We start from the raw sequence: 26,084 nt of genomic DNA on the forward strand, positions 1-26,084 counted from the left end.
GAGTTGCAGTCATCGGCGGTGAACTTTTCATTTTGTTTTCCATTAACCACAGCAGTTTGGGGGCTTCTGACACCACTTCAGTTGTAATGACGTGGAAATGTTATGTTTAGCAAAACTGTTGTGTAAAAGTTGTAAAATTGATTAATTGCAAGATATATTTAAGAACACTGTTTATAGGGCCTGTTATTGAATTGAACAAGTCTTTTGTTTAAAGTACTATTTTGGTGCTAGTCAAAAACTTATAACATACTCTCCAGAAAGGTGGTGATAGTGTTCCACGCAATCAAGGTTGACTGACCATCGTTTCTTGGTTGAACGAAAAGTCCAAAATGAAAGTTATGCTCATGTACCACCAGCACCTGCTTGACGTCTTTCTTGAACTTTCTGAGCAAAGGAATTTTTTTGATGCAAGAATTGCACATCTTTTTAATGTTTGAACAAAATGAATCAAACAAATGTTATTGCTTAAGAAAAGATTCCACAGCCTACTAGTCTCTACTAGGTTATAAGGATGGCAGTTACTGGATGTAATCATAATAAACAAGATACCAAAAAATTATTCAAATAATGATGATAAACTACATGAAGACTGCTCTGTCTGCACACTGCTGAGAAAGGATAGGCAGAGTTGTTTGAATCTGATCCTCATGCAGAAATGTGCCTAAAAACCTGAAAGTTCCATTCTGCCTGGTTTTAATTAAATACTAGATTATTATTGAAGAGCAGGGACTAATCCAACCACATCCAACCACCAGCTGAAGAGTTTCAGGACGGACCCAAAGTTTTGGCACAGTTTTGGCTCATCCACCCATCTCAATGACACATTCTTTCAATCCAAATAAATAAATGTTCCAACTATCACAAATCCCACAGCCAAATTACGTTTTTCAGCATTAAATTTCGCATTCAACTTCATAATGCAAACCTTAGCATTTGTAGGACTTGTTTAAATATTCTCCAAAATTTTGTGCTGTGAAAGAGGAACAATACACATCCACTAAGGCCAGCCACAAAAAATATTAATGTCCCCAGCTTTCAGTCTCAAAACTCACACTTTGCCGCTTCATTAAATGCTGACAGTGGCCTTTTCACTCTAAAAGAGATTCTGGTTCTGGTGTAGAGCGTTAGTAAATCTGGCCCATTTTTCAGTTGACTTCTTTAAATATTTGTAGGGAATGCAAAGGGAGCCACACATGCAGCCAAGACACATGCAGCCAATCAAGATATTTTTTAAAGTGAGCCAATAGATTAGCAGCATTTAAGAGTGTTAGCCAAATTATTGGAGGTTTCTGTATACTCCACAGCTTGTGTTCAAACAAGCTGTGGAGTATACAGAAACCTTTAAACATGTGACACAGTTATTAAGTTCAATACGCAGATAGGTCGGGCTCTCATGGTAAAAAATGTTTTGTGTTATTCTGCTCTTGTACAAGTCAACTGTAACACAGATTTCAGGTTTACACAGTGGAGTAGTTTATAATAACACAGCCCACCTCGGGAGGAATCCTGCACTCATCCTGAGCTGTCAGATAAATCTGTAGCTCTGACGTTAACTCTGTGAAAAGCTGTAGAATTCCAGACCAGTGAGTGTGTAAGGGAGAGATGGCATCAAAGTTAAAGAAAGAACAGGAAACTATAGGAAACTATCCTACAGGAAAAAATGAGAAAGAGAGAGGAGACAGTGCCAGGGAGGAGAGAGGTGTAAGCAGTATGTAACTGGTGAAGATGGTAAATCGGATTACTTCATGTTCTAAACTAAGTCTGTAATTAAACAAATAGCGCTACACCTGTGGCTATGATATATTAACTGGCATCTGCAGACTACTTGTTTATCTAGGAGAGACAATTGTCTTTATGCACAAATTAACAATATTGTTGTCGAGAGTAATACTAAAAATAAAATGTTTTGGAATCCAGAGTTCCTGCTGCTTTGTGGGGATTTTGAACAATAAAATTGAGAAAGATATTGTTTATTAGGTGGGCAAACCTAACCTTAAAGTAACCTTGTTAACAAAACAACTTTTATTAATAGGTTTATATTTAGAAAGGGATCTATTTTTAGCTTATCCTTCTAAAGGACCAATAGCTTATGGTGATTGTGCACCCATCAATAGTTCACAAGAATCGTTACTCCTCCTACAGTATTGGTCACATTTGCACACAGTGATCACCTAACTGGTCATCACCCAAATTGTCCTCAATGCCAGGGACATATTTTCTCTTCTACAGGTGCTTTTTCATTTTCACAAGAATCAATACTCATACAGTATTGGTCAGGTTTTTGTAAAGTGAGATGAAGTAGTCCTGGATATGATTGTTTGCGAGCCTTTGACCACTCAGTGGATTAACGCTCTCTCCAGCCAAGGACAACAACGCTTATCACTTTCTTTTTGTACTTTCAGGACCTTTAGAGAACACAGAAAACATGAAGCTTAACATCCTGTAAACAGCCTGTCAAAGACAATCTGATACATCAAGATTTAAGGCTGGATTAAATTCAAAGATTGACAGCTCCAAAGGGCGCCAGGAGCTGCCATTTGAAATCTCTTTTGGACTTCAAGAGATGACAGTGTTTTTAACAAACTGAATGTTTTTTGAAGAGTGTATGAAAATGTGGAAAAGTTCAAGAGATTAGAGACTTTGGTGAATCCAGCTTATTTTCTGGGAGAGGCAACAACTTGCTTCTAATGAGACTGGTTTCTACATTGCTTCTGCGGGTTTGCTCAGATTTTACAGCTGTGGTCAGATGTTTACATGCATTCATCACAGGCACAAATATCCTGTGTCCTCTGTGGATTAGAGAAAATCCTAAATAAATGCAAACTTGTGCATCCAAATCTTGTTTTTTGAAGCCATCTGTGTTCTACAGTTAATGATTTTATGCAAACTTATTGTCACAGCTGTACATGTGGGCAAACAGAGGTAGTTTCTGTAACTGTCCTCTGCAGGAACTGTATTATTAGGTTCTAGATCAGGGCTGTCAAACTTGGGCTACGTCCACACGTACCCGGGTATTTTTGAAAACGGAGTTTTTCCGTTTTCGTTTAAAAAAATAATCCCGTCCATACGTAAAGGCAGAAATGAAGGAAAACGCTGCGAGGAACATGCCAAAGCAACAGGTGGCGATATATTCCTAACCGTGCAGAAATGTTGGCCAATCAGAAGTCTAGAAGCCTCGGTGGGAAAAAGTAAACAAAGCTGGGGCATAGAAGCAGAACCGAGTCGTATGTGTGGAGGGACAGTAACTGTGTGTGTATATGTAAGCATTTAAACGCTGCAGAGAGTACAATTAACAGTAATAGTATTGTAGAAATTCATTTCACCGAAACAATAACGTGGCGCACAGTGTGACGTCAAAAAATGCGCACATCTTTGACGTTGCGTTTTCTGCGTTTTCTCCGTTTTTCTCGTCCACACGTAAATGCAAAAACTGAGTTTTAGAAAATATTCACCCTGGCCGGAGTTTTTAAAAATACCTGGGCTACGTCCACACATACCCGGGTATTTTTGAAAACGCAGATTTTTCTATGCGTTTGTACCTTTCGTCCACACGTAAACGGCGTTTTTGGTCACTGAAAACGGAGATTTTAAAAACTCCGGCCAGGGTGGATATTTTTGAAAACTCCGTTTTTGCATTTACGTGTGGACGAGAAAAACGGAGAAAACGCAGCGTCAAAGGTGTGCGCATTTTTTGACATCACACTGTGCGCCACGTTATTGTTTCAGTGAAATGAATTTCTACAATACTATTACTGTTAATTGTACTCTCTGCAGTGTTTAAATGCTTACATATACACACACAGTTACTGTCCCTCCACACATACGACTCGGTTCTGCTTTTATGCCCCAGCTTTGTTTACTTTTTCCCACCGAGGCTTCTAGACTTCTGATTGGCCAACATTTCTGCACGGTTAGGAATATATCGCCACCTGTTGCTTTGGCATGTTCCTCGCAGCGTTTTCCTTCATTTCTGCCTTTACGTGTGGGTGGGATTATTTTAAATTTAACCACACACTTGGGCCCTGGGATATTTTAATGTAAGAACAAGAAAAAGGCACAAGTCTTTGGGTTTAAATTGTAGAAATAAAGGTGTAAAATTACAAAAAATCTGATAATTATTGAACACAGTAATTGTTATTGAATTACAATAATAATTTTTCAATTCACAGAAAATATCTTGTTTGTTTTGTTTTGGGTTTTTTTTACTGTCGACACATTGTTAAAAATAGAAATTTCAATAGCAAATTATGAAAAAAGGAACTTTCAATTGTTCATTTTTTACTCAGTTACTTTAGTGTTGTATGAATGTTCACGGACGACAAATCAGTATGAGTAGTTATGGACATGTATGACTGTCGAGGAAGCTGTTGAGGGTGGCAAATTAGAGTTTCTGCTGTTCTAGATAGTTGTGTGTATTGACATATTTATATTAATACCCTGGGCATGGCAGGTATAAAGGTTCAGTGTTTTCCATTTCCTTCAAACAGTCTTTCTTTCTCTATTCTATCAAGTGGCTAATTAACACATTTTAGGGTTTAGCTTTTGGTTTTAGCATATCAGAATTTTACATGACTGCCTTCGTGTTGCTTTTTTTATCTCTTACAGTCTTTCCTGCTGGAATCCTTCAACCCACTCTTTACAACCCAGAGTTTCCACAGTAAGTAGCTCTCTTATGCTTTCTGCCTTTTCCCTGCTGCTGTCTGCAGGGAGCCAACAACATCCACACGGCCACAACAAGGTCATTGAAGCCTGCGTTACTCTGGGAAGCCTCTGCTTCCCCTCCAGTCCCACCACACCTGATTAAACCAATTTAACTACCCACCAAGAGCTCAATTACTGAACAAGGTCCCGCTAATGGAACAGGTGTCATTTAGAGGTCACCTAAATTTGAGCCCATTGAGTAATATGATGGTGCATGAAAGCAGACAGCCTCCCTGTCTCTCTCTATAAGTCCTTTTTTCTCAGTTGTTTTTAAAATTATGAAGTTGCTTTTTTTTTTAAAGGATCAGGCAGTTTTGTATGTTTTAGACAGTTAAAAATTAATACTGTATATTTAATGATTTTTGGCTTTTCAAATGTATCTTGCTGCAGACAGTTTATCAGAACATACCAAGAGTTCATGGAATACCTCACTTCCTTTCGAGCCACCACTGTAGGATAATCTATTTAAAGCTTTAGTCACACAGATGTTAACAGATCGTTCGAAACATAATGAGTTGTTATGGCCACAAGGTAAAGCAGGTTTTCGTGATTTATAGCAGAAATGTTAAGCTTTATTTCCTGTGTACCCTTATACTGTGACACATACTTTTGACCATGCAGGGAATCAAGAAAATCCTAAATAAATTCAGATTTGGTTTTGAAGTTTTATTTTTTGAAGTAAATATGTGTGCTGCATAATCATTCCACCTCTACCAAAGAGATCAAAGAAATCATTAAAATCCCCAAATTACATTGATGTCCATGATGAATTTAAAATTCATCATGGACATCAATGTAATTTGGGGATTACCACAACTGTGACCACAACTGTTCTAACCACAACTCTGCGCGTATTAAACATGGCCAAAGTATGAAAAAGTAATGTGTGTTCAGGCGTCATACTGCTCTAAACAGTAAGTTTTCGCCCTTTCTTCTATTCTTGGCTCTGTATGATGTCAGACGAAGCAGCTATCATTGACTGTGGTCAGACACACAACTCCTTCTATGAGCATTTAAGCACCAGCCACCTCCTGGTCTGTCTTTTGTTCAGCCAATCAGAAGAAAATCTATTTTAAAGTTGGAGACACTACAATAGCTTATTACAGTCAGTGGATGGTGTAAGGCCTGTGGCGGTTTTGAGACAAACAGGAATTACTTTGAACTGCTATTTTAAGCTATTTTACAGTCCAAGAATAAAAGCTGAAATGAACATAACAGAATCTAAGTTTGATTTGTTTGGATTAACTAACCAATTAGAAAAAGTTTTGGAATTAAGGAAATATAATTGTTCACGGTGGTGGCAAAGCAGTCAAAAGTAAGCTTTAACTCTCCACAAGTAGTTTTTCATACAGTACTCATGTGAATTAGAACTGAACTATTGCCTGGAAGGAGGGAAATCAATCCAGAGAGTTTCAGTGTGGTCATAAAGAAAGCATTGCAGTGCGGCACTGAGGCAAGAGTGGGTAAACAGCTATTTTTCCACTCAACGCTCAACTCTCTTTGTTAACCAAAGCAGCAACTCACTGCCGCCACTACTGAGCAGCATTCCGAGCAGATACATACAATACAGTCCAAGTAGCTACACCTGCTGCATTCATACAGCTCCTCTGAATAAACACACACACATACAAACACACACACTCACAAATATGGTCTAATTGGACCTAACGGTTGGTGTGCCCAACATTAGCTAACATTTCTATGTCTTCATTAGGGGTGATCACTACTACTTCCACTACCTGCTCCCATGCATGCTAATCAATATTAATTAATGACTGTAGGAGAGCGAGCGTGTGAGTGTGTGCGCACCTGTCGCCGTGAAGTTATTACTGCAGTAGCCCTAACCTCCCATAAACTCTCCCTATTTCTCTCACACACACACTTACACACACACACACCGTTCTCCACTATCACGTCAAGTATAATGAAGCTTCAATCAGCCAGTTAGTTTAGCGAGGGAGTTGAGCCCAGTGTGAGGCAGCGTATCGACTAGCTGTCAGAAAGTCATTTTCAGATGTAGCCATGTGAATAGCCCCGAGTCTGCCCTCTCATCGCTCTCCATTTCTGCATGTGCTGCAAAGACACCACACCCCAGCCAAGGGTGAGGGTGAAGGAGAGGTGAAGTGACCTGCTGCCTTCTGGGAGCAGGGAGCGACAAGAGAGAAATGTATACAAGTTGTGGGCATGTCCCTGTTTTACTTGGTGCTGAATTTGTAAAAATTATGATTTACGTTCACAGTGCAGCTAAAGGTCCCAGTGCTTATTTTTTCCTCACGTCAAGCTAAAATTTGATGTTTTCTAATCAATTTGAGCAAGGTGATAGATAGCAATCTGAACCAAATTAGATCTCAAGTGCATCTGTTTTTCTTTTTTTACCTAGCTTGGCTGAGCAGATTTCCTAATGAGGACAACGGGACAAGGGAACAGAGAGAAAGGGCTAAATAGCTGACTTTAATGAGACTTTAAATCAATCAAAAGGCACAAAGCCTTGTTCTAAAGTCGCGGGAATGTACATACTGTCCAGATTTTGGACATCTGTAATACCAAGTTCAAACTAGAACATTTTCACCTGGACAGATTTCCAGTTGCACGGAGTTCCATGGCTTGTAAATAAATGGATACAGTGGCACAACCCAGCCTTGGTGCCTGTAGTCTAGAAAAGTTTCTCTAGTGACTGAGCTAAGCGGGAACATGGGGTCAGGGCCAGTGAGCAGTGGACTGCACAACCCAACTGTGTCAAATTCCTTTTCTTTGTCAATGTTTTTCCCTTACCTTAACCTGACCCAAACCACAGTTTCAATCAAAGACAAATAAGAAATAATAACTTAAGGACTAACAGAACCCAGTAATGCAGCTTAGCATAAAGATTAAGGTGAAAGGAAAATTGCTTACTTGGCTCAGTCCAAATGATACAATATGGTTATAGCGTAACAGTAACACTAGTACTTGACCATTAACATATCCAGTCCAAACAACAATCACCAGCCAGGCTTACCCCCACCCCCCACCCCAAGATTTAGCTTCCAGTAGCTTCACACTAAGCTAGGTTTTTCAGGTTTACCACTTATTTAAAAAACAGATATAAAACTACCATCTTCAGCAAAACAGTATACTTTCCAAAAGACCCACCAACTTTGGTGAGCACTGTTCTCACAATTCAGTTGGAGAACAATAGTGACTACAAAAACAGTGGATGAAGTCAGCAAAATGACAGCAAATCTTAAGTTTGCTACCATTTATCAGTTTGGATTGTATTCAGTTGCAAACAGTCCTATAAAGAATGTTTATATATATACAGTGTACGGTGTAATATCCAGGGAGCTGTCAATGTCAAGAAAGTTTGAGTTTGTGTAAGGTTCATCTTTCTCCTTCCAACTCAGGTCTCTGAATTATGGAGGAATAGGAGCAATTATCGGTCATGAGCTGACACATGGATACGATGACTGGGGTAAGAATCACAACCCTCACACCCATTACCCACTGCAATAAGATCTGAACATCTATAGTTTTTTTCCCCATTTGTGTTACCATCATTGCATTGATAAGTTCAGTTTTACTGAAAAAGGTTCTGTGATTTATTTTTATATATATAATTTATTACATTTCTATTGGGCAGATGTGCAGCAAAGACTATTTTGAGGCACAATCTTTAACTTTGGTTTCCAGTCAAATGCGCTGCCCTGTGAGATCCACAGAAAAAAAAGCAAAGCTCCTCTTCCAGATTGTCCACCATCAATTCTAAAAGTACAAATATAATTTGGCAGGACCGTTTGTTCTGTTGGCTCATGAACAGGATACATCAACCGCTATCAACTCCACATCTTTCAGTGTTTTGCCACTAATGGCTTGGGCATGCTGGGCAGATCTTTGGACTGTGAAGGAAAGTTGCAGGTTGTGTTGTCTTCATGCTAACACTCGCCCTTTTGCCCCTCATCTTAGTGATGCAATGGTTCATGTCCCTAGGGGGCCAGTACGACCGCCATGGTAACCTCAAACAGTGGTGGACCGAAGAGTCCTACAAAAAGTTCCAGAAGAAGGCCGAATGTATTGTCAAGCTCTACGATAACTTCACTGTTTATAGTCAGAGGGTGGGCTTTCACACACACACTTTTTGAGTCGCTACTTGTGCATACAATTTTTACAGTAGTACGACATATGTGTTTTTGATTTAAGGTTTATATAGAAAGTCAGTGTCCTTCTGTGATATGATGCACCTTGATTTGTTAACTCTGATCAATGCTACTTTTGTTGTCAATTTTAGAGACAGTATGAATCTGTAACTGACCTAAGTCAGGTCTAAGAAAATAATCTAGAGCCGGTGTATAAGGATTTACAAGTTTTGAATAAAAAATATCACAAACTATTAAAATGGTAGCAAGACAGTTGACATAAGGTTAATGATATCTCAGATGTCAAAAATTCAAAAACTTGGTTTCAGCTACTTCATTTTTGACCATTTTATTTTTAATCCATATCTCTCCAGCCTATCAGCTTTAAAGAATACGAACTTTAATGGTCTGGTAATATGCTACTAGCTATATTGCCTTGTGAAACACTTAATATTAATAGCACTTTATTTATGTACTTTTTTCAAATGTAAAGAATCAGACTGACATTTTGAAAACTGCATTTATCCATTTTAACACGAAGAGTTAGACACGAAGATTGATACCACTTTAACATCTGTAATTTAAATATGAAGTTTGGCCTAGCGGATGATTAGCTTACAGTATGTGGCTTAGTTCAAGCTAAGCAAAGGGAAACAACTGGGTTCATGTGACTCTCCCCACATGTAAGCCACGTAGGAACCAAACAATTATGAAATAACCAATTTAGTGCTCTTTAGAGCTCCTGCATGGGTATTTTTTTAGTTAGGGATAGCATGACGCTAGCGGCTACCCCACCTTTTTCCAGACATTTGGCTAAGCTTAGCTCAGTTTCCTGGGTTCCTGGAGCCTATAGATACATGCAAAGATATGACAGATAAGATTTATTTTTAATCTCAAGTGATGTAATTGGAACAAAAAATGTACTTCCTAAAAGCAAATATGTTTCTGTAAAATAGTACAAGCTGCAAAAACAAAAACAAAAAAAATAAAAAACTGTATTTCTACAGCTGAATAACTGCATCCCTTATGTACATGACATACTGTAAAGTGTTTTACGACTTACCTTTGTGTGTAGGTGAACGGCCGTCTGACACTGGGAGAAAACATAGCAGATATGGGAGGGCTGAAACTGTCATACTATGTAAGTTCCGACTGATACGATCTTTCTTTAAATTTGGTCACTGTGTGGCTCCGAGAAATCTAGAAATTAGAATTCACTCTTTTAGTAGGCAACCCATGAGTCTCTGCTCTGTCTCAAAATCCACCTCTCTTTATTCTTCATAACCACTGTGCTTTGTTTGCATTAAAATAAAGAGCAGAAGTGCCCCTGAATCACGATAAAAGATAAACAATTTGATTTGAATTCCTTTTTACTTGAATACTTGCATGTGTGTTTTCTCAGATAGTGGAAAATCCAGGGTGCGGCATAATTAATTTTCATTTTGAGCAGCCCACATTGAAATAAGGAGTGTTTTGAGCACGCAGATACAAAAGTTAAAAGGAAGCACATGAAGGCTTTTAAAATAAGTAAATGGTGATACTGAATGCACCAGTAGGGTCATAATTCCTGTTAGTTGAGTCAGCTGGTTAGACTGATGGAAGTAAACATAATGACTGTTTTATTAGAGGTCCTGTTTGGTTTTGGCTTACTGTTTAAGACACAAGTTGAGCGGGTACCATCACACTCTCCTTCTCTCTCTGCCCAGGCATATCAGAAGTGGGTGAGGGAACATGGTCCAGAGAGACCCCTGCCTGGCCTCAAATACACCCATGAACAGCTGCTCTTTATTGCCTTTGCACAGGTACACCAAAATCCACTCCACAGAATTCACACCAGCGTATTTCATTACATTTACATATTAAATGCTTCCGCTGCCATCCTCAGCTGGAGCTGCAGATCACAGAGGGCAGGTAGGAGCTAATGCTTCTAACATTAGCTGATGGCAGCATTAACTTTTGGAGGGATCAAAAACAGCAAAGTGTTGACGACAGTACAGTGTCTCAGAGCGCCATACCACCCATGTTCCTCGTAACTGTTATGACTCATCGTTGAAATTCATGGATTAATGTAACAGAGGCAAAATCTAGACACGCTTAATAACACAACATGCAGTGTTTTAGGACATTTTTCAAAAATCTTGCCACAGGGAAGTGATTTGAAAGTCGTGTTATGGGTTTAGATTTGTTTGAAATGTCGTGTGTGTGTGTGTGTGTGTGTGTGTGTGTGTGTGTGTGTGTGTGTGTGTGTGTGTGTGTGTGTGTGTGTGTGTGTGTGTGTGTGTGTCTGGAGTGAATAACAGGCATAATTTTTCGCCTGAGGCAATTCAATCACCTCAAATAAAAGAATGAATGTGGTCAAGTTTTTGAATCTGCACAGCAGGCCAACAAACAAGCTTTTTCACTTATGAAAGAACAAATATCAGGCTGCATATAATGTATTTTTAAGGGTTGCTTCTACTTTTTGGTAAACAAAATGACAAAAATATGTTTGTTTCACTCAAGGTGATGTCCTTAAAATGAGTTGCTTAAAAAATATGTTTAATTTCATGTGTGTTTAAATAGGACATATAGACCTCACCTCTATACTATCCAGTATTGTCTGATCAGTTCAAATTTTGGCAAGGATTCATTTTATTACCAGTTCTTTGCCAGATATTGTTAATATTTGACATTACAATATGCTGCCAGATCCCTATAGTAGGTAAAGGATGAATGTAGAACTTCAGTAACCTATTTCATTTAAAGTAAATATTATAAAATTAACTTGAATTATTGAAAGTTGCTTAGCAGGGTAACGATTCCTCAAGAATCCCACAGGGCCAAATATTTAAAAACATTTCCATGTCTATATATTCATTGTATACATTTACGTTTGTATGCATTGCAAAAACATGAAAATTTTTTAATTTGGGATTCTAAATTGCAATAGGTCTAGTGATGAGTGTTAATCTTTTGTCTGTTTAGCTGTGTTGTCTAACACATGGACTGGCAAGAAGACTAGAGGAAGAAGAGAAGTATTTATGCAGTCGAGCTGGAACTCACTTTAACCACAATGGATACAGCTGAGACATTTAATTTAGAGTTCATAACTTGACACGGATATGTCTTTCCTTTTTGTGAGCTCTGGGTAATTTTACCTCATCTGGGTATTTTAATAAAACTGTCTAAGATTTAATGCTCCCTCTAATTTTTCATGTGTCTGAGTGAACACACAGACTCCCTGAGCGGTCCCTTGGACCACTGTGAGCAACATTAGACGTGTGCACTGTGGTCACGCCAGCATCGAATCCATCCAAGTTACATGGTTTATTTAAATAATCAAATTACAGCATTTATGTTAGACTACTTTTAATTAGCTGCTTTAGCCCACTTACAATGAAAATTTAAAAAAAAAAAATCTTGTTCATGACCTGTGTAGTATGTTAACACTATTGGAAGTAAAATTAACTTGAACTCCAAATTTGAAAACACAACTTTCTTCTTTCTTTTTTTTATAAAGCTCTGACTTGTATTATGAGTCTGTGGTCTGGGAGCGAGTCCTGTAACTCTCTGTCTGCAAAATATAGTATATAGTGACCAATGTTGGGCAATTAATTATATAGTTACTTCTTCAAAAAAGTAACAAAACACACAAACCTGATACCTGCAGGCCTGACAACAGGAGATGTATCACTGCTGTAACACCTGTAACATTCAGCAGTCGCCTCATTGTTCTGACACACACAACAAAACTATTGACTACATTACACACTAACTACACAAGATTTGCGCTAAACATCGCAAATCTCTAACATCTCAAAACACCGCCGTCACTCCTAAAACTTCCCCCTTTCCTAAACAGCTAAATGCCATGTTGCCATATCATTTTTTGATTGGTCGACATGGTACTTTTTTCGACGAATAGGAAAGGGTGGGGTTTTTTGGTTTTCTTAACATAACTCTGGTTTTACTTATAAAGTCCACACTTTTTCCGTCAATTGTTCCGTCTGTCCTGCTCACATCTCCAATGGTTGTACACGCTGTCATTAACGTAGCTTCACTCCACATCAGCCACGCTGCTTTGCTAGCTAAAACACCGCCTCATAGCCTGTCAGCCCGTTAGCTGCGTATATACGAATGTGAATCGCATTATTGGCTGGACTAAGGGATAAGGTGGCACCGTTCTAATCCCATATGGGAGCAGCCAGTCACTTACTGACTAACACTGCAAAACAGAATTGTTAAAGTTTTAATTTCAATTCAGGTTAGATTTTTTTTTTTGAGCGCAACGCAGATTTTCTGTGCGCAGAGACCGTGCCAGCAGTGCGCAGTTGCGCACTGAGGGAACATTGCTGAGATGTATTGAAGGGAATTATTCTCGTAAAACTGCTAACAGCTCCAATTATCTACAGGGAGCTCCAGCTGCTTTTTATAAGTGCTCCTGAAAAGGTCAGGAAGTAGACGTTCATCTGAAAAGTACCTGCTTTAGCTCTTAAAACAAAAAGCACTGCACTTCCCTCTGAAACGTTTTGAGATAGAAGTATTTAGTTTTTTTTTTTTTTTAAAAAAAAGAAAGAAAGAATAGGTAAAGTGTCTGTGAAGGTTCTCAGTCATCCAGGTCATCGTAGTCAAAGGAGCTTGCAAAGAAAAGTGTCTGGACTTCTTTAAGTTGCTTGAAGACGTTTCACCTCTCATCCGAGAGGCTTCTTCAGTTCTAAGGTCAAATCGTGGAGAGTCCCAGATTTAAACCTAGTGGGAGTTTCCCCCCACAGAGGGACAAAAGGACCCCCTGATAATCCTCTACTCGCCTGAGCCAAGGTGTGAAACTGGGTGTGGGTCCCAATCAGCCAGGGTTTCGGGTGAGCTCATTGTGAAACCTGGCCCCACCTTATCATGCGAATTCCTGAGGTCAGATGGCCCAGGGTGTGAGTGGGCGTTAAGGCGTCTGGGGAGAGAACTCAAAACTGGATTATAGATGTCAGACAGTTGGTGTCGTAAACCACCGCCTCTGTTCAAAGATGGTCGCTATGTCCACTGTGAGCAACCGGTCACAGTGGAAAAGACGCTTTTCTTTGCAAGCTCCTTTAAATAATAGGTAACTCAAAATAGTATTTAATGCAAGTCACTTCCTCAAATGGGAGAAAGACAATATATTCAGCACAGGCTGTCCCACTTCACCTAAAGTGCAATGTTCTCTTTTCAGAATTGGTGTATGAAGAGAAGATCTCAGTCCATCTACTTGCAACTGCTAACTGACAAACATGCACCAGAGCACTACAGGTACTGTGAAACACACCTGGATGCTGGGGTGGTGGAGGGGCCACTGATATACCAGAGGGAGAGATGGGGAATGTTGGTGTGGGTAATGTGGGTACGATGCAGTGCAGGTCAACTTGCCAGTTTGAACGACCTCAGAATAGGCACAATGAGGCTGGTTACATTACCTTTCTTAAGCTTTTCTTCATTTTTTTTTAAATTCTCTGCATCACTACTAGAGCTTCCTGTGTTTCCTCCTTCTGTAGAGTGATCGGCAGCGTCTCTCAGTTTGATGAGTTTGCCCGTGTTTTCCACTGTCCAAAGAGTTCCCCGATGAATCCCACACACAAATGCTCCGTTTGGTGACCTCTCCATCTGGCATGGGATGACCTTCATGTTTAAAACTCCAATCCAAACACCCACTCCCCTACTACATCACCAGATCCAAAAGGATGGTACAGCGTTCAGCCCTTTCATGACTATGAAAGACACAGGAAGGAAATGTATATTTTCAACATTATCATCATATATGTTGAGTTCTTATATTGATTGTCCATTAATAACTGTACTAATCGAACAAAGCATGGGTCACGTGACCATTTATTGTGTATGTGCGTGTGAGTGTGCGTGTGAGCGTGTGTGTATTATATGATTATGTATGTATACACTGTATCATTTGATTACATATATTTTTCTATGTTTACATTTATTTTCAAATCATCTATTTTTGTATTTAGCTATCTCACACACAAAGATCCCCCAGTTATTAGATTTTTAATCAAGCAACACGTTTTCTCACTTGTTTCTCTCCTTTGTAGCATCACCTAGAAAAATGAATGCTCTGTGAAGATTAAAAATTCACAACTCATGTGATTTCAGTCCAGAATGTAAACTGACCGATTTACAAGAAAGCTGAGATGAGTAGCATCCTCGTGCCTGTCAGATCATCAGTGTTCTCTCTGTTTGGTATTGGATTTGTGTCATACTGCTGCACTCTTGTGGCTGCAGAGAGCAATGGTCAGTGTTCAATCGTCATGACTGTATCGTCTGGCATGCATTGGTCTCTTGTTATTGTGAGCGTTTGTACCGTTTTTTAAATTTGTTGATTTTTTTTTCTTTTTAAAAAAACACACAAAAAGAAGAAAGTAGACTCGTGTTTTTCTCAGGATGTGTAGCAAAGTGAAACACCAAATGGATCTCTCCATTCAGCCTACATCTCAAAGAAGCCAGTATATCAATCAGTCAAACATCAGACAAAAGAAAAAAAAATTGAGTTCCCTCACCAGAATTGAAAGCACATGGAGCAACATGAGCTCTTTCTTTTCTCCTGGAGAACTTCTGCTATTGGACACTTCACATCTCCCATGTTTCTTCATGAACTTGAGCAATTTCACACAACCTGGGACTCATCATACATTCACAGTAACTGAATGTATGATGAGTACATATAACGCAAGCCAACATTCTGTACATTAAAGTGCAGCAATGATAGATGGAGAATCGTGCGTTTGTACAGTGTTACTTTAAAAAAACAAACAAAAAAAAACTTTTTGTATAAGGAATCTGTTGGTACAAAAAATTGAGACTTTTTGTACAGTAGAGGATTAAATAAGATGTTATGGGTGTACAGTTTGTTTTGAAGAGAGTGCATGTTTCCATACTGATCGACATTCTAACTCTGATCTATAAACATGGAGGACATCGCACGCACACTTCCGACTCTACAGCTGCTAGTTCACACGTGGCTGCTGTCTCTTCCTCTCTGTTGGTTGCTGTTTAATGTCTGAATAAACACAAAGGATCAGTGTGAGGCTGTCTGTGTGGGTCTGTGTGTGTGAGAGAGAAATATTACTCTGTGTGTCAGGCTTTAGCACTGTGAGTGTGTTACCTTGCGGGCTTGTGTCCTCCTAAGATGAGAGCCAGCTCACTTGGCCTCCCAGCACTGGCTAGTAGAAGTCCACCTCTGCCACTCTGCCTGCTGTTTGATTAGAACCTGCACAGCCTGGCTGGATTTATGGAAGCATGTGCACAGTAGAGGATAAACAAGCTGAGCAAACCACAAGGCTGTTTCAAGTGAGGAGATTATCAGAGAAACCTGTGTTTCAATCAGCCTGGCACACTCAAATACCCAGTGCTCTTTCCAGAGTTCCTCCTTTAAGATTTCTCTTTACTGCTGCACTGTAAACAAGAAACTGTGTGCAGCATGGGCTCCACTTTTCGTGCATTTAAGATGTGTGCCCATAAAAAGGACCGGTTAAAGGTTTTTCACTCAATATGAGCAATAAGACTTTTATTAAGAGAATTTCTCTTGCTTCCAACCACTGAGGTGAAAACACCACCTATCACCCATACTGTCCAGTTTTTTGTTCAAATCTTTGCAATTTATCCTACTTAGATGTCATTCTCAATTTAATCTATTTTGTTTGTGTGACATCTCCAAATCTAACGATCCAATGTATGAATGCATATATACAAGGCAGTGCTAGCTTCACCTGTGCAAAGCCAAACCACACTAACTTTAAATCTGCCCACTGTCCTCTCTGGACCACTTGTTCACTCTGTAGTAGCTCTGACCACATCTGTGCTCTGTGATTTCCCCACAGATCAAACAGCAAATCCCAAAATTTGTGTGGCAAACTGATCCAACCTTCACTCTGAAGATCATCACTGGTGATAGACACACAGCAGTTCTCAGTGGAAGAGCACATATGGTGGCACATAGGGTTAAATGCACTCAATATTCTTTTCTGCACCTTGAATTTGTACCCCAAGCTGATTGTGAGCAGGGAGTACGAGTTTAAAATCTCGAGGCTTCCGAGTGAGAACATTTGCTGCAAATGATCAGCACCGTGGTGTGTGCTATTGAGCGAAATGAAAAAAACCAAGAGCCAAACCAACAAAATCTTTGCTCAGCACCTGCCCTACTTGCCAGTTTCCGCTCCCTGGGAGTTTTTTCCTCTTCCCCCAAATGAAATTCAGACACAGCAGAGAACAGGAGTGCTGGAAGCAGCGCAGCACTCCTGACTTGATCTGCCACACCGCATCCAGATGCTGCAGTCGAGCTCCTTGTTGACAGTCTGGCTCTGGGGCACAAATTTATGATGCACAACCTCATTGTTGAATTTGTTGGTTTTTTAACTGTAGAGTGTCCTTATGCTGATCCTTGTGAACGGGTGCTCCACCTGTGGGCTTGGAACTGTGGACACTTCCACTGACAACTGCTGTTCGGTCTTTGAGTTCACCAGGCGATGATCCTCAGCATAAAAATTGAGTCATTTTAATGCAGAAGTCGAGGTTTCCTCTGTGTACAAGTTTGAGGTCAGTGGTGAGATCATAGAGAGGGAGCCGTTCAAATGTTGCAGGAACACTGGAAGCGGAGCAGCACTTCCTAATGACTTAAAGAGGACACAAGCTTAAATCAGATACTGTTTTTGATTTCGGTGGGCAGAGAAGCAGAACTTTTTGGCTGGACTTTGTATAAGAGGATAAAACAAAAGGATGTCTCAATGTTTAGACTCAAAACCATTTAGATATTTCTAGATGCATGGATGGGAAGGACATTTTTCATTTGAAGGGACATTTTTGTCCATTTTAAACAAATCAAGAGACTGTGTTTTTCATGTTGATTATGACTCTGAAGATTTAAAGAGAACATCACCAAAGACTGAAAATATCCCCCACACATACATCAAAAGGCCCAAACCTTTAGCCAGCAGTGCTTTAAGAGATCAGTGTGGTTCTCTGAAAGACTTTGGGGATTTAATAATAAAAAAGAAGATAAAGACACACTTAGAGGCTTATTCCCACACATCAAATCAGAAGTTCCACGTGACTATTTTGCAAAGCACAAGTTGCAGAAGGTTTTGCTGACAAGCCTCAAGGTTTCAGTGGCTTCAAAGAGCAGCATCATTTATTTAAAGGAATAACTGAAGCTTCACCTTGAACCAAAAGGCAGCTGAGACAACAAACCTTTTAATGTCAATAAAAAGAAAATGAAAAAACAGGCTCAGCTGTACACATTTCACATGGAGTTTGCTGTGACCCTCCTCCTCCTCATGCAGCTTCCCAATCCCATATCCTCCTATAAAGATCTCAGTCCAGAAGTGATACTACTGGATACTAATATCTAGTGTGGCTAGAACAAACATCAATGCTGCAATCTCAATTTAAAAGAAACACCATCAAAAGCTGCTTTGTTCTACTCTATCATAACTCAAGATTGTAACTGTTAATATTCAGTCCAGTGTCTCCTTCAGAGTTTCAATTAGACCAGGTTGGAGACATTTATTTTATTAGAAAACAAATTATATCATTTTAGATTATATAATTCATTGTATTTCATAAGTTGCTTAAAGGCAGCTTGAAAAAAGGGGAGATGCTAACTAAAAATGGCCCTAGCCTGATTCTTTATTCTGTTCAATTCTGTTTTATTTATATGAAGCAACAGTCACCTCAAGGTGCTTTATATCGTAAGGCAACGATCCTATAATAATATAGATAAACCCCAACTATCAGATAACTCCCTATGAGCAAGCATTTGGCAAAAGTAGGAAGGGAAAACTATCTTTTAACAAGAAGAGGGCTCAGGGAGGGTCCAGCCCTCTGTTGCAAAAACTTGTGAGAGGAGGAAGTCGGGAAAAAGACACACTGTGAAGAGCAGCAGAGATTATTAATAACTAATTATTAAATGCAGAGTGGTGTATAAGCACATAGTGGGTAAAAAAAAAAAGTGAGTGAAGAAGAAGCACTCAGTGCATCATGGGAGCCCCCGGCAGTCTAGTTTTATTTCCCTTTAACTAAGGGAGGATTCAGAGTCACCTGATCCAGCCCTAACTACAAGCTTGATCTAAAAGAAAAGTTTTAAGTGTAATCTTAAAAGTAGAAAACGGGGTTTTGTGTCACAAATCAAAACTGGGAGCTGGTTCCACAGAAGCAGGGCCTGAAAGCTGAAGGCTCTGTCAACTAGCAGTCTGAGAGCAAAGCGCTCTATAGAGCTGATATGATATTATGAGGCCTTTAAGATAAGACGGGGCCTGATTATTCCAGACCTTTCATGCAAGGAGAAGGATTTTAAATTTGTTTTTGTTTTTAACAGAAGAGAATGAAGAGAAGCCAGTATAGGAGAAATCTGCTCCCTCTTTCTAGTCCCTGTCACTGTAGTGAATCAACAGAAGGCTTTCCAGTGACTTTGTAGGACATCTTGATAATAACAAATGACAGTAATCCTGCCATGAAGTAATAAATGCATGGACTTTTTTTTTTAGGTTAGGTTTATCACCTCAGCTTCCTGTAAATCGCTGCTATTGTTGCTGGCTCCTCTGCCCTCTGATACGAGCCCTCTGTCGGGTAACCTGCTGTTTGAGTCTGTGCAGCTTATGGTGTCTCTGGGACAGAACGCCTGACTTTTCTGATAATAAACTGTTATTTTTAGCTAGAAAAGGGAAACAAGGTTTAAAAGAAGAAGAAAAGTCTGAGGTATAAGAAGAATGTTTACTTCTGTTCCTTGATTGTTTACTTCTACTGCATTGATGACCCATTAGCTACTTTATTTTGAGTGAAGCAGCACTGCAGTCAACAAAACAAAAACGTGATGAGAATTCTGTCAGCCTACACAGTTTAGTGCATCGCATCAAAGCAAAGCGCAGAGTCAGAGGTGAACGTTTTTAATAAGGATTATGAGCACCCACATATATTTTCATATCCACCGGAATTTATCAGCAGTTTTTCTGTTCTTTTGGTTTTGTTTTTTCGTTTTGCTTTTTTTTGTTGTTTGTTTGTTTTTGGAAGACTGAGATGGTGTTTAATCAGAGGTATGAACGGAGTGCTCATCAGGAGTACCTTGGATCACTTTGGGTCCACACATCAGTCATGATTCACCTGCACACACACTTATAACAGTTCTAGAAGTCATATAGTAAAATAGTCAATTATAGAAAAAGGGAGGAGACAGGAGAATATAATATGCAAATGTTCTGCCTGTTTCATGCTGTTCTAGCACATGTTCATGAAGCATAAGTAACAGAGAATGTTTATGTGTGAAGCGGTTTCACATGAGATTTCTCTGGATGTTTGAGAATAAACACCCTGCAGCTATTGTTGTGGGTGTCTGGCCTCTTACATCTGTATGTGCTGCATATGAATGATGTATTGCTGGTGCACTCATAGAAGCAGTACACAACTGAGTGTACAGATAGGCTAGCTAGTGAGTCCCAAACTGTTGGATTTTTAATCTAGATAACTTTGAGGTGGCGTAGTAGTTGCTGTCCCTGTGTTTTACTATTTAAATCTACTATTGATCTTCTGTTAATAATTGGCATAATATCACTTTTTTCTGTAGTTTTACATACAGTTATGGTTACAGACTGCCTACGCAGTTGTCTTTAAAGTATAAATCATTTGATAAAAAACAAACAAACCCATAGTTATGGCAGTATTATCAGTGAACATGATTCTTCTGGCCATGACAAATTCAGCAGTCATTTGTTTTGTGAGAGTGGTTTAGGACAGAGTCCAAATTCCCTCCCTGTATTACTGCTTCAGCCCATCCCTCCTCAGAGACTTCATACGCTGTGATCAGTAGCAGTGGAGTACTTTGTACCTGCATATAAATTATAACTGAAAGCACAGTGATTATTTTTCCCAAACAAAATGAAAGGTTTACACTTTACCTCTTTTAAATGCAGCTTCTTCATTACAATTCAAAGTCTCCCTTACAGCTTCACGGCACTTAGCTCTGCAGACAGATGATGAATCTTTGTCCAAGCTTTACATAACTCACTGTCTCTGCACGATGTAATGACAGCACACCAGAGTCACCTGGGCTCACATCAGGCTCAGTGTGATGGGAGCAGGTGACTCTGGTCCTGAAACTGCTCCAGTTTCCTGTTGCTGATCAACACAGCCTGCTCCAGACTGTGGGCCAGACTACAAATGTCCTCAATGACTGTAACCAAGGCCATTTGTAAGCATTCCAGTTGGAGGATTTACATGCACACGGTATATACACAGCTTTCACCAGACAAATATTTTGTAAACTTAACTGAATTTACCCACTAGAGGGACCCATGGCAAAAAGGACTTGCTACCCTCCCTCTCTTCAGCATCCTGATCATTTTCAGTTCTTATAAGATACATGGGAACCTACATGTTATGGGACTGTTTTGTGTGTGTTTGTTGCGTTTTGTTTTGGGGGGTTTTGCCCAAAGCCCAGTACTCCTAACCTACAAAACAACATGTTCCCAACAACTTCGTTAATCTGATCTGCAGCTTAGTTAGGAGTGTAAGAGGAATGGGTTTTAAGGAACATAAATAATTCACTTTTGATGCTGAGAGTCAGCTGCAGCGTAGACCAAAGATAAAATATAGTAGTGATGCTAAATGGATTCTGTTTTTTTCTCTGTGCCACACTAGTTTGTTGCATCTGTTTGCCTTTCCAAAGAAAATAAAGGCAAAGGAATGAATGAGTGCAAAGGCGACATTACAGCTCTGGTGCACAGGAGGTCCTGGTGTTTCCTGACGTCCCTCTGAACCTGCACCCTGGAAGTTAATTCTGTTCACCACACTGTGTTTTTCATCTTATGTGCTGGTTGTTCATACTCATGTACCAGCTTAGGCAGTTTTTGCCAAAGTGAGTTGAAGTGTTTCACTCCAGGTAAGGATGAGCATGGTCATCTGGTTTTCAGAGGGAGAAAACGTCCAAATCAACACCCTGAAACAACTTTCTGTGATTTCATTACCTGGATGATTGAGCCTCCATCAAGATAACACAAAATATTACCTATTAACTTTAACTGTAACTTAAACAAGCACATTCTTATGTAAAAAATGTCTCTGTGTGAAAATGAATAAAAAAATAAAACAAGGTTTAAATTGAAGTCAGTATAAGCCATAGTACACAGCTCACAAAGTTAAAGGAACACTTTGAAAACACATCAGATCTCAGTGAGAAAAAAAATGCTGTCAACTCAAAAATGTGCTTGTATGCATGACTGACAACTGATGGTGCTCTGGGGGAATCTTCTCCCACATCTGGACCATTGAGCTCCAGATGTGTCTGTCCAGTCCGAGGTGCAACCTGGCATTATCATATGGATGAGGCATAATGTACCAGAGGTGTTGGACTGCCTGCACATTCTCATCGCATGGTCACAGGTATGGTGGTGCATTAGGAAGAACCCAGGACTCACTGCACTCACTCACTGGGTCTGACACTGGGTCCCTGTGTCTTTGTGGGTTCTCTCTAAGTACTCGGGCTTTCTCCCACAGTCCAAAGACATGAAGTTAGTGGGGTTAGGTTAACTGGTAACTGGTAGGTGTGAATGTGAATGGTTGTCTGTCTCTCAGTGTTAGCCTTGAGACAGACTGGTTAGCTGTCCTGCTGTTCACCCTGTGGTGGTATTCCACCCACCATCTACTGGATAAGTAGAAGAAAATGGATTAGACATTATCCTTTGGAGTGATTCTTGAAAATAACATGTCAGCCAGTAATATAGGTGTTTTTATTAGAGCTACCACGTAGAAGAAAAATCAACCAAGATATCTGGCATTATTTTATGACTAAAAATATGCTTAAAAAAATCTAAAATAAATTAATTAATTAAAAAAAAAGATGCTAATAAAGAATGTAATAACTTTTCCAACTCCTTTTTAATCTTTAGATTTTTTTCCCCATCAGTCATCTGTTTTCATTTTTTTTTAAAAACACTTAAACTTTATAAAGCTGACATTTTGGAATATTCACCTGCAACAAAGGCTGATAAACCAGAAATAATCAAAGCTTCACAGTTAAACACAATCTCTACGTATTTTTATCAGTACTAACTTTTACAAGTTGATATTAGTACTTCATAATATACACTTATGCCTTCTGAGTCTTTAAGACTGCAGTTAATTTATGTTCAAGACCTATGCACAGGTGGTCTGCCTGCAGGTTAAAGCCCTTTAAACACTGCACAGTCTGCAGCCCTAATTATAAAACTAAGGCAGAAAACCAAAAGGGACAATCACAAAATGTGTTTGTTATTGTGAAGTTTTTCAGTTTCTCCCAGAAGTACACAACAATAATCTGATGTGACATAATTACCCGAATGAACACAATATGACTCTAGATAAGCAGCAAAAAATTGATTTCTGCATTAACCCAGTGATTCCCAAAGCTGCTGAGCTGTAAGACACGGTCAGGTGGAGTGCACAATTTTGATACTATCATACATTGTTACTGCAATATACAGCTACAAGAAAGTGTATGGAATGAATTCTTCTATTATTTCCTTCCCATGCACTCTTCCTCGTGCAAATGCAAATTCTAAAAGAAATAAATCCTAAAGAAATGCTTCAGTCAAACAGAAATTCATCTCTTTGAGCATTTGTTGAATGATGGAAACTATGAGTGCGTGACACATACCAGGGCCGATCCAATTGTCAGTCAATGAGGAGGTTAATAAGGATTAAAAGAGACATGTTTCTTGTTTGGAGCAAATCACAGCTGAACGGCAACAAAGAAAAGATTACATGTTTTATTAATCACTCCCTTTTCAAAAAAAAACTGAATTGTTCAGGTTTTAAAGGCTTAAAAGTAGAGTTTATTTGACTTTTAAGAATAAAAACAAATGACTACAACAGCTCAACAAAGAGGACAGATTAAATGAAAAATGTTTGAACACCGACCAAACAGAACACTGAGTTGTCCAGACTTGGTGAGTATCACTTATTAAATTAAGAAGACAACACTGATCTCTACTGACGGTTTGTGTTTGTGTTCCCTTTCCTCACAGACCTGCTGGTTCTTGTCAGTCGCATCCTCCATTGTCTGATCCTCCTGCTGCGTATAACTGCACAAAGAATCTAAATACCTGTGCCCTCTGAACAGCCTCTGAAATACACAGTTTCAATACATTAAATTACTTCTATACATAAAACTGATGAGAATATTGGTGATTGCGTCTTATCTGTTGCTGCTCTCATTCTCCTAGTTTCTCCGGGCAAAGCTCCTGCTGTCTATCACAGGTTCACAATGGCCCCAAAACACAGAGAAGTCAATGCCATGATTAACAGATGAATAAATATGATGAATCAGATGAGTTCCTACCCTGACCTCTTTTAGCTGAGTGTCCAGATCACTCCTTTCACCTGCCGTGTCAGTGAGAACCAGATATAACTGATAATCAGAAAAACATAGGATTGTTTGAGTTCTTGGTGTAACTTTACCCATCACACAAATTCAAATACTGTTTTGGGAAGCCTCCAGGTCTCTCCTCAGTCCTGTCTCTTCTTTTCAGCTCAGCTCAGCCTGCAGTTTTTCAGCACTTCTCTCCAGCAGCTGCTTCCCTACTGACCGCTCTCCCCTGTGTGATGGAGGAGCTCTGCAGGAGGCGACCACAGTCCCCTTTGAGCCTCCACCTGACGAAAAAATCCAGAATGGCTCATTGGTGTTGAATGTCAGTGTCATTCAAGTGTGCGGATAAAGAGTGCAGAGCACAGGCTGAGGACTCACGGCTTTTCCTGCAACTAAAACTTGTCTGTTAGCGTCACCTGCAGCTCACTGTGAAAGTTGCGCTTTTGCGCTTGCTTGTCTGCACACTCTCAGCCTCAAACACACGGAGAGATGGAAATCATGTGTTTGTGTCTGTGTGCGTGCAGTTCCTGTACATTCTCTTCTGTCAGTCAGCAAAGGGCATAAATTACCGGGATCAATGAGTTTGCATCTAACACAGGAGGATCAGACTGTTAAATTGTTAGTGTTGGTGCTCCCACACTGATAGTTCAATTTTTTTTTCACTCAATCCATCTCTGATCACTCGTATTTGGAAAAATGTTCAACTAATTTTCCCCGTTCAAATCTTTTATTTGGGCAAGATACCACACATGCTTACGGATTTTCCTGCTAACTAAATGCAAAAGTTGCTACTAAAAAACGCTATCAAAAAAAGGTTCTCTGATAGTAAAATGGACTTTCATTTGATCAGTGCTGGAAAATATGAATAAAATTGAATTGACTTGAATTGAAAGGATGGACTGAGTTTATTAAATTGTTTAAATCAGGCTCCTGGTAAAAAACTAATTGCAGAATAAGCACGTCATATCTTGGCTGCACACACTTCCTTGAACTTTGTGTGATTTGTTTTGCTTTGTATCTCATCAGCTTTTTTCCCCCCTCCTTTTTGTCTGCTTTGGTGTGAAGTGCTTGGATTTGTATGGTCTAATTAGAACTAGTGGAGTGTTGTATGTCTTTTACTGATATGCTTTTTTCTTTAATAACAGGGATAAAAGGAATGGGCTTGGTGTAAATAACTGGTTTTAGTCATAAATCCATCCATGAAGCCAAGCATGGAAAAACTTGATGCAACTTTAAGTTTATTTGAATTTTGAATGTATAAAGTTTTATACAATTATTCCATGAAACATAGATGAAGCCTTGACTCTAACTGTCACTGGCCTGCACTCAGCACCAGCTCCTTTCTGCCCTCTTTCAGCAATTTCAGGTGGACCTATTGTACTCTCTCTCTCTAATCTCTAATGTTCTGTCAAATATATGGTGTTACAATAGTGGATTGTCAGATTAATTATGACGAAATTCCTGTGATCATTACTCCAGGCTTCAGACCAATCTAACTAGTCAGTAACCACGTTTTTTTCCCCTACTTTTGACTTTGTGTAATGACGGAAATTACGGATGTCCTTAATATGCTCATAAAGCTGAAGCTGATATATATATATATATATATATAGAGAGAGAGAGAGAGAGAGAGAGAGAGAGAGAGAGAGAGAGAGACAGAGAGAGAGAGAGACAGACAGAGAGAGAGGGAGAGATAGATAGATAGATAGATAGATAGATAGATAGATAGATAGATAGATAGATAGATAGATAGATAGATAGATAGATAGATAGATAAGATATTATATAGATATTCTTAAAAGAATATTTTCATTCTGCCACTTTTACTAAAACTCGTACTAAAAACTGCTAACACATTTAACATTTTTTTTCTGACTTTTGGAAAGAGCACCATTTCTCAATCAGCACTGATGCTAATTACAAAC

The 26,084-nt window shown here is 39.3% G+C and overlaps 1 protein-coding gene across 2 annotated transcripts in view; it reads left to right on the top strand.

The window, feature by feature from the left end:
- Positions 1-15,852, top strand: part of ecel1 (endothelin converting enzyme-like 1) — a 55,562-nt gene extending 39,710 nt beyond the window's left edge. For both annotated transcript variants that reach the window (XM_085130449.1, XM_085130450.1), the window contains exons 12-18: positions 4,606-4,657; positions 8,082-8,149; positions 8,665-8,789; positions 9,886-9,951; positions 10,517-10,612; positions 13,993-14,069; positions 14,312-15,852. In XM_085130449.1, the coding sequence (XP_084986575.1) occupies positions 4,606-4,657; positions 8,082-8,149; positions 8,665-8,789; positions 9,886-9,951; positions 10,517-10,612; positions 13,993-14,069; positions 14,312-14,411 (584 nt within the window). In that variant the 3' untranslated portion in view covers positions 14,412-15,852. The remainder of the gene's footprint in view (positions 1-4,605; positions 4,658-8,081; positions 8,150-8,664; positions 8,790-9,885; positions 9,952-10,516; positions 10,613-13,992; positions 14,070-14,311) is intronic.
- Positions 15,853-26,084: the final 10,232 nt, after the last annotated feature.

The sequence above is a fragment of the Neolamprologus multifasciatus genome, chromosome 14, assembly GCF_963576455.1.
Source record: "Neolamprologus multifasciatus chromosome 14, fNeoMul1.2, whole genome shotgun sequence".
In the NCBI taxonomy this organism is placed as follows: Eukaryota; Metazoa; Chordata; class Actinopteri; order Cichliformes; family Cichlidae; genus Neolamprologus; species Neolamprologus multifasciatus.